At 46.3% G+C, this 17,240-nt stretch overlaps 1 protein-coding gene across 4 annotated transcripts in view; it reads right to left on the bottom strand.

Moving 5' to 3' along the window:
• jar (Myosin heavy chain 95F jaguar) overlaps positions 1 to 17,240 on the bottom strand; it is a 143,860-nt gene that overhangs the window by 98,773 nt on the left and 27,847 nt on the right. For all 4 annotated transcript variants that reach the window (XM_055065755.1, XM_050170300.2, XM_055065756.2 and 1 more), the window contains exons 6-7: positions 9,508 to 9,672; positions 3,120 to 3,217 (exon numbers count right to left, since the gene is read on the bottom strand). In XM_055065755.1, coding sequence (XP_054921730.1) covers positions 3,120 to 3,217; positions 9,508 to 9,672 — 263 coding nt within the window. The remainder of the gene's footprint in view (positions 1 to 3,119; positions 3,218 to 9,507; positions 9,673 to 17,240) is intronic.

Raw genomic sequence — 17,240 nt, forward strand, 5'->3', positions numbered from 1 at the left:
AGAGCCAAGACAGAGCCGACAGCAGCGCGAACGCGGAACTACGGTGGCTAGCGGAAGGGAAAGCGCGCGACAATAAGCTGGTTCTTTATTTTATGACGCCAACTTTGATGCTCATTGCAATGGACGACCCTGACAACGATACATTGGCTCGCGATGCTGGGCTTGACTTCAGTGATTTAAGCACTGATGAACGTGACCTGCTGCTGAGGGCTCGCGCTGCCGGCGTTGTTCAACTGTATGTTGTGGGGATGCGAGACTCACGCATCCCCTGATATGCTGTTTTCCCGCACGGCTCGCGTGGCCTGGCGCCCGCGGCGGTCGGCGTGGTACAAGCGCGGTGCGAGAGATGGCGCCACCGTCGCGGCGGGGTTACTCGGGCGCCGAGGGACAGGCGCTTGGGCTTTTTCCCGGCGGGTCAGGCGCACGGCGTGGACGTCCCACGCGCGCGCGGCGACCCATGCTTCTGCGAGACCGCCTCGCGTGGCGGCCTTCGAGCGCGCCTCCGTTGGCGTGACTGAACACGCGAACGACCAGGCGTTGGGATCCAGCATGGGGCGAACATATTCGCTCGCAATGCGGTCGCGGTAAGTCGGACTTCTAGATTTGTCGCGCGCCCATCGGCATGTTTTGTGGATAGCAACTCGGCTAGCTGGCATTGATCTATGAAAGGTGCAATAAATGCCCTTGTGACTGTTTGCACTACTGTGTTGTCGTTCCTTTGTCCCAAGAGTACGGAGGAGAACCCCTTATCTCCCACAATGTCATGGCTGTGCATATTCGTACATCTGTAGTTTTTCCTTTGTGAAAACCAAATGCGCACTCACCGCCCCGGCTTCAACCTGCAGTTCTTGCACTTTGGAGAATGCAAGCAAGACCGACGGAACAGCGCTACAGGAAAGCATTGCTTTGAAAGGCACTCCACACAACTTCAGTAAGTCGGCGTTGAACTCCTAATCCTCTGGACGAAAGTGCAGCGAGCACATGATGCGATTTTTTGGCTCTTTGCAAACGCACTGTGGCAGAGGTATGGCACTTAACCACTTCGAACGGAGAGGTTTCGCCGTTTCGTCAAAAACTTCACCGACGTTGCTCGGCATTTGAGAGATCTTCTAAAGAAGAACAAGCAGTTCTCCAGACTACCATGCACTCTGCTGGCTGTCTTCCTTCCGGGGCCCGACAGGACGGCTCAGTCGCTGGGCTTTGCGGCTCCAGAAGTTTTCGTTTGTTATCAATTACAAGACTGGATGCCTCCACAAGGACGCTGACTGCCTCTCCCGTTGTGGACGAACTCCTTTGCTCTTGTGCCACTGAGCACAAGCTGTTTACAGCCTACCACGCACAAATGAACAATCTTACGGAATGTCTCAACCGAACACTCACAGAGATGCTGTCGATGTACCTTTCCAATGATCACCGCGACTGGGACGCCATGCTGGCCTACGTGACATTCACATAACACTCGTCCCGACATGACACCGCAGGATATTCACCTTTTTATCTTTTGTATGGTCGCGACCCCACATTGCCGTTTGACACCATCCTCCCTTCTGTGCCACGTGTTGCAACTGAGCAAGCTCATGAAGTCATCGGTTGCGCTCACCTGGCACGTCAAGTTGCCCGATCTCGTTTATTAGCCTCGCAGCATAATCAAAAAGAGCATTATGACTGGTCTCATCGCAATGTTAAGTTCACGTCTGGTGCTTGGGTGCTCCTTTGGTCACCATGTCGTCGGGTTGGCCTCTCCCAGAAGCTTCTCACAGGGCCTTATGAAGTCCTATGTCAAGTTAACGGCGTAAATTACGAGATTTCGCTGCTACAATTTGACGCAACCTCAAGTCCAACGCATGTTGACGTTGTGCGCGTTTCACGGCTGAAGCCATACTTCACTCGCAATTCTTCGCCTACTATGCGCCGAGATGGCGCCTCACCACCTGGGGGTCCTGTTACGGAAGGATGAAAGAAGAGAGAGGAAGAAGAAGATCGCAGGTCGCTGGCTGCTGCGTGTTGTTGGTGGTCAGCCATATTAACTACTGTGACTCATTTTGTATACATATTGTAAATACGCTCTTTCTATACTCCCAACATCCCTGTAACAATATTCAGAAAAATAAAAATGGACAGAGAAATCTTGTTACACCTGGGAGCAAAGCCACATCTGCACTATGCCTGCAGTGCATTACCAATTAGGCTTGGCTATCCCTCCATTTATATATTTTTGGTATTTACGTGTACTTCACCTGGCTCCGGGAGTGTTAGCCAACACCACTCAAAAAAAAAAAAAAATGGTGTTTTACGTGCCAAAACCACGATTTGATTATGAGGCACACTGTAGTGGAGAACTCCAGAATAATCTGGACCACTAGGGGTTCTTTAATGTGCATCTAAAGCTAAGTAAACAGTTGTTTTCACATTTCGACCCCATCGAAATGCAGCCGACGTGGCTGGGACTAGATCCCAGCCAAGCCTCGTGCTCAGCAGCGCAACACCATGGCCACCCATGGCCATGGTCACCCAACACCATGGCCACCCACCCGCCACTGATGGCCATGGTGGTGGATGTGGGATGTCTATTCAAGCACAGGCTTCACATTGTGTGGGAGCAGGCAACTGACCAATAAACCCTCGTATGCTACCTCATGGACTCACGGTTGCCAATGTCGAGACCCTTGCTTAGCGGCACTTCTGCCGCCATGGGTGTGAGGAATGCTGGCTGGCACTTGCAGGACTATCTTGTACATGTGCCCAAATCCACAAAAGAGTTGACAGGAGGATGGCTGCTTAAATGGTAAAACACCACACGCACAATGGGGAAGATGTGGGTTCAGCTCGTGCATGAGACAATATGTCTCTGTCCACTTTTATTCCACTTTTCCTTATCGTTTCTACATTTCAGTCAAGTATAACAGTTCACTTCTCCTGTGCCTTCTCTGGCTTCATATCGTTATAACCAACAAGAAATACAGCCCGTTGGTTCCTCTCTTATTCTATTTGCTCATAGTTCGCCACTGGTTTTTTGCAATTTTAAAAATGAAGCTTTATGCCATCAACACTGCAACCATGCCACACTAGTTAAGACTGAAGCCTGAATAGCTGTAGAAAAACAAGGTGCATGAACCTACTTTGTTGTTGAAATGGATCTCAATAAATTTCCCAAAGCGACTGCTGTTGTTGTTCCTCATCGTCTTAGCATTTCCAAATGCTTCAAGCACAGGGTTCGCTGAAAAAAAAAAAAAAAAAGAAAAGAAAAAAAATTCAGAATAAACATTTTTTGATGGATTCAAAATCGATTTGCTTTAGCACATAAAGCACAGTCACACAGATCAATTTTTGACAATTACATGCATTTTTATGGGATAAAAGCATTTATCAGTAAGAGCTACTCGATCACTAAGCGATAACAGCAACAGCTTTGCTGATAAGGACAACAGCTTTGATGAGAACTACATAAAAAGAATGTCAACTGCTTGTTGCAACTGGTCTTACATCAGGTCACTGCAGCAACAAAAGGCAGATGTGAAAGAATTTGACAATATACTAGGCTAGACTAAAAAAATAATAAAGAACAGAAGCATATACAATAGAAGCAACACAATCTGCACGGCTATAGGTAACATATTGCTAGAATAGCAGCTTGAGCTTGTTGGTTTTCCATCCTAGTGTTAACAGCGCAAAACGTAGACGGGACATGAGACGAGGAGACTACACCACAGCACTTGTGGTGTCGTGGTGTCGTCTTCTCGTCTCGTGTCTCGTCTACATTTTGCACTGTTAACACCAGTATAGGTAACATGCAACGCCCACAGGGGATGTGGTGACCCTGAGCACAAGTGCCACAAACAGTCGCTTCAGCTTTACACCAGGCGCTACAAACGCACTTGGCTTTGCTGGTATCATATGGAAAGGGCACGTGTGCAATGGCTGTGATTAAAACAGACCGGTTTTTAGAAAGGCAAAAAGTGTCTTTAAGGGGAAATGCGCCTGACAGGCAAATGTAAACTTGGAAGTGTACAATGTTACAATTAAAGTCTGTGCGCATTTTAAGTTTTTTGCCAATTACAGAGCAAACGATGGTGCTTGCATCCAACATGTGTTGTATGTATGAGCAGCAAAGTTTGTGGCAAGCAGATGCAATGAGCGCAAGTAATTCAATCGCTAGGTGGTGCTGCAATCAATGCCATTGCAACAGTTAGTATGAGCTATGCTTCTGCTAAACTACGGGGGCAGTACATAAGATAACTGTACACATATCACAGCAATTTTAGCTTTTGTAATCAGAATTCACTGACAAAACCATCACAAACAAATGGAAGGCATTTTCCAACAAGTAGCTGAAACTGTACAGTAAAAGTGTGCAATTTAGGAAATAGTTTTAACCACAACCAGCTTCTATAGTTAATTTATATCATGTTTTTCTAAATTCTTTTAAAATTTGTTCAGCATCAGTTCAGGAGGAGGTCCCACAGTTACGAAACTGCCAGGGGAATTTCCTATGTGCAATAAACAATATAGTAACTAACGCACTACTGGCACCATAACAATGACAACAAATTAAGTGAGATTAACATAGCAAGTAATTAGGAACAACAAGTGTCTACAATATAAAGTGTGAAAGTCACAAATAAGGTATACTGCACAAACAAAAACTAAAATTTCTAAAAGAAAGAAATGAAAGACGAGGAAAGATAAATTAACCATATAAAATATATACTACAGTTAATTAAATTACATATAGTGAGAAGTAATCAATAAAATAAAATATCAAATGAAGGTTACTCGTCGGTTACATGTTGCATCGAGGAAGAAAATTTGGCAGTTTGAAAGACAGCAGCCTCGCCTGAAATGGTTGCTTTTCTCAGTTTCCCCGTGACAAGCTGGTGCCGTTACAGGCAATAGAATTAAAGGAGGTACTCTTGAGGCTAGGGGACCCAAAGCGCCTAGGAGATGGTAATCGTGACTGCCGTTGCTGTGGAACTGCAGAGTGATGGTGTCCTGCCAGACACGTTTGACTTACAGAGTGCGCTTGCCATAGCATGGGCAATGCATGTTCAAATGAAAGCAGCAGAGACCAATTTGGCGAAATGTACAGTCACGGTAAAGAAAACCAGCTTCACCACAGTGGTAGCAGAATGGACGATTGCTGTGCCACACATTTGTCTTGCTCATGTTCTGCAGAGGGTCACTGAATTTTACGCCTGACCCGTGTTATATGACGACCCTCACGAAGCGCGGGACGGAACGGCAGACGAAAAAGTGCCGCGGGTCTCCTTCCTCGCTCCGTCTTTCCGCATGTGGAGCGCTTGACACCGCACAACCGGTTCGCTCATCTCATTGTTCGTTTCTCTCTCCCCCACCAGCAGCCGCCTGCAATGTTCGCTGTGCTGAAATAGCAGCGCCTTTTCTTCTCCACAATCACTTTCTCCCACTTTTCTCGGCGGCGTCGCCTCTCGTCGCATTGGGTAAGCGTTTTTACCCTTCCAGTTTCCCAGCAGCAGATCTCGGACAAGGTAGTGCGGAGAGGCCTAGGTTTATTGCACGTGTTCTTCGTCGTAATCCTAGCGACCAGTGTTCAGTGGAGGTTTTGAGTTGTGTGGAGCAACAGGCCGCACGATGTCCCGAAAGCGGACAGTTCTGTCGCTCGGCGATAAGCGGAATATTATCGAGGAAGCGGAAAAGCGGCATGGAGCCACGAAAGCCAGCATTGTCCGGGACCTTAAGATACCCGAATCTTCGCTTAAGACAATCCTGGCAAACAAAGTGGTGATATTGCAGAATGCCAACAAGTTCGGGCTCAAGCGGATAGTGGCAAAAGAAGGACAGCATGAGAAGTTAGAAAAAGTTCTCGTCAAGTGGCTGCATCAAGCACGGAGCTCTGCGATCAACGTTGACGGCACCATTCTAAAAGAAAAGGCGGACCTTGTGGCATTGCACCTGGGCGTCGACGACTTTCAGGCATCAAACGGGTGGCTGGATCACTTTAAAAAACGAAACAGGATTGTGTACAGCCGCTCCTGCAGAGAAAGCACTTCTGTGGACGTTTCGACGGTGAACGAGTGGATGGAGTCACTGATGGATGGAGCCGGCATCATTAATGCGTCAAGCAAGGGTACCGGAAGCGGTTAGTGCAGAGTCGGCTGGCGGCTATGGAGCGCAACGAGTCAGAAAAAAAGATCACTGTGCTCAACGCCATGCATTTTATTGCCAGTTCATGGAACGCAATGTAAGCACAATCACTAACTCATTCAAGCACTGTGGCTTTAAGCAAGAGACTGCCTCCTCTGCTGGAGACGCAGCAACCTCGATGCCACTCAAGGCCGATGCAGGCTTCACCGATGACGATTTCGAGGGTTTAAACCTCACCACGACCTTTGCCAAGTACGTGGAGGCCGACGACAACGTTGTGATCTGCGGCGAGGTGTCACTGGATGATGCCATCGAGGAGGCTTTGCCTAGTGCCGACACCGCTGCGACATCAGACGAGGACAACGACGACGCCACAGACGCCGTGCCTGTGCCTACCACGTTCGCCGAGGTACTACGGCACATAGACGACATCCGGAACTTCATCTGTGCACGTGACGCTGCAGAGGGCCTCCTTTTGGACGTTGCCCAACTCGAGTGAAAGCTCTTGGTTCACGGATCAAACAAAGTGCAAAAGAAACTTACCGACTTTTTTCAAGTTCGCGCAGGCTGGCGGGAATCACGGCAGTGGGCAGTCGAGTGCCGTAAAGGTTCATTTGAATAAAGCATGATTGGCACCTGTACTGCAGCATTAATTCTCATCGCATTTACTTTTATCTTAATTTGGGTTTCCAAGCCCTGCAGAGTATGTTAGTAGTTTACATTGAAGTTTCTCGTAAATCCGCTGCGCAAAATAAATAATAGGGCTTGGAACGTAGTGTTCCCAATCTGCACCTCAAGGAGGGGCTCCTTCCTGCCAGCTGAAACTGCTACCTGCAGCGCAGTCACGTAGACGCTCGCCGGGGTGGCACCTACCGCCTCCTGTTTCCTGGACACTGTCAGATTCTGTTGCATTTGTAGTAACGGGGCGGACCAGTATGCCAACACGGCAGGTAAATCCCATAGAGTCACATTTTTCACATCCCTATGATGGCGCTGCGAGAGGTGGCCTTATAGCACGAGAGTTCAGTCGATGCAGCTGGTCTAGATGGTAGGATGGCTGTATCGCCGTGGGATGCAACGGCCAGTAGGATGCCACCCGCAGAGACTGAAACGGCATGACAGCTGCAGCCATCAACACTCTGGGCTGTGTTCCGGACAGGCCAGTTGTGTTCACAGCTGACTGCAAGGCAAGGCTCCTCACCACTTAGGCTGTCGGAGGTGGCAGCAGCTTGTACTGCAACTGCCTCCAAGTACGCTCTATGAGGCCATCAGCTGCCTTAACCAACTCCGTGAGGTTGGCAAAGTGTTTGCCCTCTACCAAGTCTTGGAGTTGCAGTTGCGTTTGCCGCAACACGCAGTCAACCTTTTCCGATTCTGACACTTCGTCGCCGATCCGGCCCAACAGGCCGCAATTGTGTGAGTAAATTCTTCTAAATTTTCTTTTGGGCTCTGTGTGCGAAGCTTGAGTTCTTGTTTCAAGCGGCACTCCACATCAATAGAAGAGAATTCCACAATGAAAGCCACCGTAAGTTCCTTCCACAACACAAACATGGTCACGAAGCGCCACCACAACTTTGCACTGTACTCCAAAGCAGCAGGCAGTGGGTAAACCGTTCGTCAGCAGCGACATCGTTGACCAAACAAAACATTTCTAGCTGGTCCAAAAACTCCTGGGGAGACTGGATGTTGTCAAATCTGCTGTATTTAGGGAGCTGACTTCCAGTGGGACGCAGAGCGGCGTCACTTGATGGTTGAATTGCTACTGCTGCTGTTGAACTGCCACCATTGCTGTTACAGAACCTGCCGGAACTGCCTCGACTGCCATTAGCCTTTGTCAAAACTGCTGCCGTGATTTGCTCACATTGCATGGTGCATGGCGTAGCCATTGGTCTGCACCTGCATATGCTGCAGCAACTCTTCAGGCACGTTCATCGCCTCCATATCCATGTCGATCCTGGATGAGCTCCAACTTGTTACAAATGACAACAGGCCAACCCCTTTGTTGCAAACATTCACTTTATTACTGCACTCTGCGACTCTTTCCCCACGCTGTCTACATGCTGTCCATCTGTACACACGACACCATGTACACTGCGCGTCACCTGCATCTTCCTTCCTCTCTCGATGCTACCCTCATGCCACCTGGTCCTTCCTCTGGCAACTCTGAGAACCGTGCCTTGCCTTGCCTCGCCTCACTTGAAGCTCTCGGCACGCTTATGCTGCCCCTCCCCTCACCATGTATAGGCAAAGTTCAAAGTGTATGGGTCAATTATGACCTTTGCAGTAAATTACTTATGCAAGCGTTCCAGAGTATTATAAGAGCATTCTAAGTCATGTAGAATTTAAATAGCTGTGCTAGAAGAACTATAAGAGCAACCAAAATCAAACTTCGTGAAAATTAAGGAAACATTACGGCTGATATGCATGCAACGTTGAAGGTGGTGTGGGTGAAGTACAGTTTTTGCTTAAATTTCTGAAGCAAGTGCCCAAAAATACTACACGCTGGCAATCTTTTAAGGTGTGTGGCTTAATTACAGGTACCTTAATTCCTTAATGTGACTGCTCAAAATAAACAGCTTTGCTAGAAATTGGGCTGTGATTCTACAGAGTCACACAAGCCTACTGTCTTTTTTTTTTTACCCAGCACTAATTGTTAATTGAAGGGCTGACCCCTGACAGCAAGAGCTCTTGACCTCAGCTATCACTGAAGTTTTGCAGTATGCTGGCAGAAAAACAGCCAGCATGTACGAGGGAGAAGCAGAGTCGCTCAATTTACTCTGAGCGAAATGTACCTGGAGACTGATCTACTATGCTAGCAGCCATTTAATTCTATCAGCACTGTAAAAGAGATACATAAAAGTGCATGGAGTGCAAAAGTAGTGCGTGAACTAGAACTTCTGAATGAAACTCATAAATATGCTCACAATGACTTACTTCACAAGACATACACAGTGAATCCAGTGTTCCCACTGGGCCGGTACTTTGTAGCGATGCCTTTTCCGATTCTATGCCTTTTCAGGCTTTACACGCTTGGCCAGTGGTCAGAGCGACGGTCTGCCCACATTATCAACGGGATCAGGCGGCCGTGTGTGGTGGATGATAAGAATAACATAGAATAAGGCATAAGGCATCGCTACAAAATAGCGGCCCTGGTCTCATACGCATGGTTGTGTCACAAAGCTGAAGAACTTCATTCTTGGGGAGCAGTTAACATAAACCTGATCATGGTTCTAATCAAATGTCGGCTGCAGCACCAAGCAAGCGAGATGCATTCACCTGCTTACTGTGACTTCTTTCCCCACATAAGCTGTTAAATCGGAGTTCTTGTGCCACTCACTTTCTAGTTAAGTAATGTGTAATTGAGTAATTTTAATGTGGTTGGCTGACCTTCGAGGATTCGCTGCTCAATAGGTCCTGCGTGACTCCCCCACGATTCACAGAGGTAGCGCAAAATGTACTTGGTTGACTCGGTCTTCCCGGCTCCGGACTCTCCGCTCACAATGATGGACTGGCTTTGCTTGAGCACCTTCATGTCTCGGAAGGCTTTGTCCGCTGTAAGCAATAATGCCGTGGCAGTGTCAATGATGAGATAACTCTGCACAAGCAATGTTCTGGTTGTTCATTTCACTGGCAACAACTGTATGGAAAGGTGAAACAAGGAACAATGGGAGCACAACACCTGTTCGCTTAAAGACAGTTACGACTGTGCCTGTCATAAAGGAGACTCATTAAATGATGCACGCAGCTACCAACACAAATTAGAAGTGCGGACAAATATAAATTTTTTCAAATATAAATTGAATATGAATACTAGTAAGTATCAAATATTAAATCGAATATGGAATAACCAAACGAAGACGCATGTATTTATAGCAGAAATATTTATATTGGAGTAATTGGGTACCACATCCGTACTGACTAGTGCAAAAAGACAGCTATTATAAGGAACAAACGATCAGTTTTATAGGCAAGATCATCAATTGTCATTAAAAAACTGCACAAGTAGCCTGTCAACATATTATAGTCTGGTTACAAACAATATGCAAGAATTAATGGTCGCTACATGACTACCTTTCCAAAAATTTTAAATAAATGATTGTCTGTGGAAAAAGAAAAGGCTGCTGAAGGACTTGTGTACCATAAACACACGTAAACGAGCCCAATGAAACGAAAACGTCACTGTTTGTAAAGGAGAAAATAATACTGCTACGTGGCTAGACTTCCAAAAACACTAAGTGACAGACTACAAGCAAAAATCACGGTTGTCATGTGTGCTTCCACCACGAAGCCGAAAACAAAGCTTGCATTACCCATTTTGTATCTGCACTGCTTCGAAAACTTTTGTTGTTTCACTTCTGATAATTTGTGATACTTTGTTTAGCAGACAGAGAACAGTAGCAAGACTTTCACAGTAGGTTGTTGCAAGATATTTGGTTAGTTTGACGATTCAAATATACCAAATTGTTCCCTTCCATATGTGAATAGTTAGCGTATAATATGTAATTCAATTATTAAAAAAGAAATTATGGGGTTTTACGTGCCAAAACCATTTTCTGATTATGAGGCATGCCGTAGTGGAGGACTCCGGAAATTTCGACAACCTGGGGTTCTTTAACGTGCACCTAAATCTATTCAATTATTAAAGGGTCACTAAAGTGAAAAATGATTTGTTCTGAATCAGTAAATTACCATTCTACAACACCAAAAACATCACTCTTACAACGATAAGATGTTTGGTAAGCCAGAAAAAGCGCAAGAACGAAATATGGGTGGTGACGCCTACTGAAGTTCCCGCACCTGGGGGCTGTGACGTCTTGAGTTTTGATGGCATCTTCTAGGGCCTACTAATTATATATAGCGGTACAGATTGACTACATTGTGTTCTAAAGGAACAAAATATTAAACATGGCAAGTTTCGGGAACCTTTGTTCAGCCAACGCGGCCCAAATGCAAAAACATACTTTGGGATCCCTGACGTCACGCTGACGTACCGGCGCTGGGGTTTCGGCACGAAATTCAAATACTGATACTTGGACCTTCATTTTCTCATCTAATAATCAAACAATTTTTTTTTTTAAATGACTGCCTTCATTAGTCTGAACTTCATTAGTCTAAACTGATTTATTGTTTCACTTTAGTGTCCCTTTAAACTGAATATTCGCCCACCATAACACACACACACAAACACACACACACACACACACACACACACGCACACACACATACAAACAAAGAGGAAAGCCCTTGTGATGATTTTACTATCCTGGGCTTAAATTGAATGTTGCTCCTTAGAAGGCTAATTCTTCCCACAAATAAAGCTGCAGTAGCTAAAAGGTAAATAAATGCTCATGCATGGCACTCTTCTACAATATCAAAATACAGCCAAATCTAGATAATTTGAACTCAAAGGGGCCCAAAAATTCATCTGAATCAAAGAGAGTTCGAATTAAAGGAAGCTCACTGAATGGGGGACTCGTTAGGTGGCGCATGTGCAATGAGCTAACACACGAGCGCCAAAAGTGCAGCTTCATGGCAGTGCGGTGTGTGCTGCCGTTCAGCCACACCTTAAGGCAAAAATTTCTCTGCTGTGAAGCCACACCTCATGGCGAAATTAGTGTATAACGCACACCCTGACCTTTTCGTTTCATTTTTTTTTAATATTGTGGACTGGGTTATACATGTATGCGCCAAAATACGGCACTTGCAATGGGAGATGGGAGCAGCAGCAGATGCGCGGCTGCACAGCAGGGTCAGAAGCGGCGCCTCCCAATTTGGTGTGCTGCAGAGAGAATGGTTGGTGGCACGGTATGTCTGTATTGACCTTTGCAAACATTTATGCTTTTGAATTACTGGGTGTTTTCACACACCAAAATAGACGTGTAACTTTTACAGGACCCCAGCGTCAGTTCCAATAAACCGCAAGTTTGAATTAAGCAGGTTCAAATTAACAACATTCCACTGTACAAGGAGAAAGCAGGGACACAACACCAAGTAAACTGTTGGAGGCATACCACATTTCAATAATGATTTGCTATGTAATACGTAGGGGTATCTGAATACTCGAATATCACCTAAACGAGTCGACTAGTGAAAGTTCGAATAATTCAATTTGTGAATCAAATACAGTCTACGCTCGTTACAACGGACCCGCGTACAACAGACTTTCGGATATAACAGACCTTATTTCAACCTTAGTTTGCTCTACCTATCTTATTAATGCAACGAAGTTCACTTTTAACCCACCACACTACAACGGACTATCGGCTACAGCAGACAAAATTAGCGGCAATTTTATTCAAAATCGGGCATATAAAACAGACTTTTGCCGTGTCTACACAGCCTGGCAACTGACTTGTGTGGGTCAGCTGACGATCGCAGCTCAATATCGCACACACGAAGGAGGAAGGCGGGGCGGCAGCACACAGTCTTCTTTCACACGTGAGGCACGGTAGGGGGGGGGGGGAGGAGGGCAGTTTTAAAGCCCCTTAAACTTCATAAAGTAGCGCCACACATTGAAGAATGCCGCCTCCTATTCGCACCGGCTTTGTTTGTTTATAGTCACGCTTGGGTGCCATTTTCGCTTGAGAAGCATCTACAGACTGGTGAGAAGCGCATGTTGGCACTGTTGCTCTTCTGTGCTGTTTGTGGCAAGTGCGACGTCAGTTTATGGCAGCTTCCATTACCATGACATGCTGCGCCTTCGCATGCCAAAATAGTTTCAGCAAAGGCAAGAAGTTCTTCTTGATACCATCCAATAACTGCTGTGGGTTAAGAAGAAAGACGTGCATTCATCGAATTGGGAGAGAGAACTTCATACCAACATTCTCCACACGACTATACGAGGTAGTTGCAAGTCTGTCATAGTATAGTATGAGTCAGGGTTGCATAATTTGTAGCAGGCCATAATATAGTAGATATTGCACAGCTCACTGAGGATGTTGCCATTTCTCTGCACGCTTTAACATGATCAAAATGCAACTTGTACTTTATTTATTCAAGCAGTACATAGTCGTACTGGGTGCGCTTAATCGTACTGTATGCCAACAGGCTTGAATTCGCGGGCACGCGAAGCTGCATGCGAAAACACAATTACGAAACCTTTAGGATTCAGCGCATTCTTCTTGACAAAATTTCAGAATCGAGTGTGAAAACTCATCTTAGAGAAAGCAACTGTCTGCATTTTGTGGTTACTAACTAGCCTTCTTTAGAGCGAATAGCTTTGATTGCTTATTTTGTTCGTGCTCGTCATTGGCGGTTGCACCGTAGATCTGCGATACAAAGGAAAAATGTGCGTGCTCTCTTGAAACCGCATTCGTCGTTGAACGACAGCATCACAAGTCCTTGAGACGTACGTGTTAATTAATGTCAGCTTTAAAGTGTGTTTAAGTTAAGATGCTGTGGTGGAGCACTCGCAAAGAAAATGTGCGGTAGCCTGCTCGCTCACTGGTTGGTTTAGTCATCGTTCGCTTGTTCGTTTAGTCGTTCGCTTACTCGTTCGTTCAACTATTAGCTCATTCGACCACTGTGTCTCTGAAACACACGTAATGAGAGAGCAAATGGTGCCTCAATATGAACGATTGCATCATTTCACTTACCGCAATTTATGCCACACCGTAGCGTGGCAATTCCTTGTATGGTCATCCCTTCACTAAATTCATATCTCGCAAATGTCATTTTGGAGCGAGCGCAACCGTCCTCAATGCATGCACCTTAGTGCAATTCAGTTTGCAACAAGTACGTCACTTCGTCAACAGACGAATTAATTCACGACGATATGTTATTTGTGACGAGTCACTAACCTGACAAAATAATGCAGTTTCAGTCTGAATGAAGTACTGTTATCGCATTCCCACTTCGTGAACGAATACTAGAAAACTGATTTAATTTTCTATATACGCAGAATCCCGGCTTGATGATCGGCCGTACGCATTTCTGTCGACTTTGAGGCACGAGAAGCATAATAGCACCAGCATTTGCGCGTGCATAGAACATTGGCATGCACGCACGTTGGTGGCACTGTAGCTTGTATGTAATACTCTTTCGAACATTCAGAGCAGCGTTCATCTGTGCCCTCTGTCGGCTGTTGTACGTCATAGCTGATATGCACTGCGAATTCACATGGTAAGGACGGCGCGGTTTATTTAGGCTACTGAGGGCTTGCAGGAGGCCAGGATGTTGGCATTCGATCGTACATGCGTTATTTACAACCATTCACAACGAGATCTTGCGACATGCACTTGACGAATGTTGCAGACCTGACTGCAGCGCACAAGATACATTCAGAGTCGTCATGGCACAGCGTTAGCACTCGTTCATACACCTTTTTAAAGAATAGTTGTCAAAACAGGAAAAAACAGCTGCCATCACCGAATTTGTATAACCGTCCATACAGAAATTTTATGCTGTACACGAAGTTACTCGGAGCTACAAAGCTAACACGATCGCTTAAAGCGCACCATCTTGCCATACGTGCATTCATTCTGCGAAAGGTCATCTGCTATGCTCGAACGGTGTAGGTGGTGCCACAGTCGAGGAGGGGGCATGAAAGAGGGGGAGAAATGAGGAGGAGCGAAGGCAGAGGAGGAGAGTGTGAATACTTTACGAAGTTTAAGGGGCTTTAGGCAATTCTAGTCCGGCGGTTGCTGCTTACAGCCCGGCCGCATGGGCGCCATATCTTGAAAGCGATCTGCGATGTGGACAAAGTGTGCCCAGTGCTGGTGGTAGCTTCATATATGCACTGTGCTTTTGGTGTTTAGTTCGTGCTGAAGTGAGAGACAGCTTGAAGGCCAATTCGCTCGCTGCTGCAACCGCGCTTCTACCCTCTAACGTTTTGAGCACAACTTTCCGCGGCCATCGAGCGAGATAATTTTTTTAATACTTTTCATTGTATTGAACACTATCAGTCGTCTGAATGTTTGCTCCCACCCCTTCGCAGGTCTTTAAGGTAATAAAATTAAATGAAAAGATGTGTTCACGTTTACCTGCACACGTGTGACACCGGGCTTGCTAATTGAGCTAAGGAGCGCTTGAGTGCAGTGAAAGCCTGCTCTTGACTTTCTACCCACTGCCATGGCTCATTCTTCAAAAGGTCTGTGAGTGGATGCACTGTCAATGAGAAGTGCGGGATGAAGTTTCTATAATTACGAGCATGCCCCACGAAGGCATGCAACTGCTTAATTGTGCTGAGTCTTGGGTGATCTAGCACTGAATGCACCTTTTATTCATCTGGTCTGCGCTGCCCAGGTGAGATAATGTGGCCCAAGAACTTAAGCGACTGACGACACACCTGTATTTTGTCCAGGTTAATCGGAAGGCCAGCACCTTCAATACATTGCAGTACTTCCCTCACCTGCTCAATGACACTCTCAAGCATCGCCGAGTAGACTAGAACATCTAAATATGTCATAGCGAAATGGTGATTGGTTCCCTGTAGCACACAATCTATCAAGGTTTGAAAAGTTGCCGGGCCACCTGCCACCCCATAGGGTACCCTGACGAATTCAAGCCTACACCGATGGCAGATGAAGGCTGTTTCCCTAATGTTGGCATCGCAAACAGGAATCTGGGAAAACCCATGGGAGAGATCGAATCTAGAGAAGCACTGAGCTCGGCCAAGTTGTGCTAGCAGCCAGACTGTTCTGAGGTATAGGGTAGGCAGGTACTTTGGTAAGTGCAATCAATGGTTGGTAGCTTACCTCTAGCCGGTAGCCTGCCAACGTCCTTGCGACAAGCAATGGGATGCCAGCCCAAGGGCTGCTGCTTCCCCTTTTAAGACCCTGCTCTAGGAGGTCTTGTAGCACACCTTCAATAATTTTCTGCTTCTTAGCATTCACTGGATGGAGCTTGCATCCCACAGGCACACTATACCCTGTGTCTATGCAGTGCTGAGGAAGGGTGGTACACTCAGGAACTGTTGCGAACAAAGGACTGAAGTCGTCAAGCACTTTCTTCATGCTTGGTTGTAGTTTTGTTGCTACAGTGCGGTGCATGCCCTCTTTGATTGGAATCCGACTTCCAGGAGCTGCACTATAGCAAACTTAAATGTAGTGCGGCTTCTTTTCCTTTTTACTAATTCTTCTATCTTCTTGTGGCATGATCTGACCTACTCGTCCTTGTCTTGCTCCTCCATGAAATCGGCGGGCGTGATTCCCAACCACTGAATTGCAGGTACCTTCAGGGCTGCCATGGGTGCCTTGCTGTGGGGTTTGGGCTCTGGTCCGTACAGCCGACAATATAACTGGACGACATACCCCAGTTGCCGCTTCTCGTGAATTATTGGTGTACACCGACACAAGAAGTACTACTCCCGGAGGACAGTGAACCAAGGCCTGACGCCAGGAGACAAGGCTCTGGTCCTCCTTCCCAGCGATAGCAACAAGCTACTGATGCAATGGAAGGGACCTTTTCCGGCGACTCAAAAGGAGAATGATGTTGATTATGAACTCCTCATGCAGAGTTTCATAAGAAGGTATTTCACATAAATATGTGAAAGTACGAGGAGAAAGAGACAAAAGAAGATTCCACAATAGCTTGCATGGTCGTTACCGACGAAACTGGTGCGGCAGAAATGCCCACGTACAGCTCTAAAAAGAGTACGAGTGTAGAAAACGTAGTAATTAACCCATCCCTTTTGGAAAAACAGGATGAAGAACTTTGATTCTACTGTACAAGAACAGCGATTTGTTTTCAGACCTTCCAGGAAGCACAGAATTAGTGCAATGCAAACTGCAGTGCATGACTGAGGCACCAGTACACGTGAAGCAGTACCCTCTACTGCTGGTGGAGTAAGAACCGATAGAGAAAGGAGTGGACGAAATGCTCCGTCAGGGAATAATAGAAAGGAGTAACTCAGAGTAACTCAGCATTCAGCACACCCTTAGTCGTGGTCAAGAAGGCCGATGGTTCAAACAGAGTCTGTGTGGACTTCAGACTTTTGAACAACGTCCTGAAGGCGGATGCCGAGCCTATACCGAGGATTGATGTTGTCTTTGCGATTGTCGCAGGCAAGGAGTTTTATTCAAAGCTGGACTTCACGGAAGGCTACTGGCACATCCCCATGGAAGCATCATCCAAGGATAAAACAGCATTTTCGTGTTCTAGCAGACTTTTTCACTTTAGGT

Source organism: Dermacentor andersoni, chromosome 6 (genome assembly GCF_023375885.2).
Source record: "Dermacentor andersoni chromosome 6, qqDerAnde1_hic_scaffold, whole genome shotgun sequence".
Taxonomy (NCBI): domain Eukaryota; kingdom Metazoa; phylum Arthropoda; class Arachnida; order Ixodida; family Ixodidae; genus Dermacentor; species Dermacentor andersoni.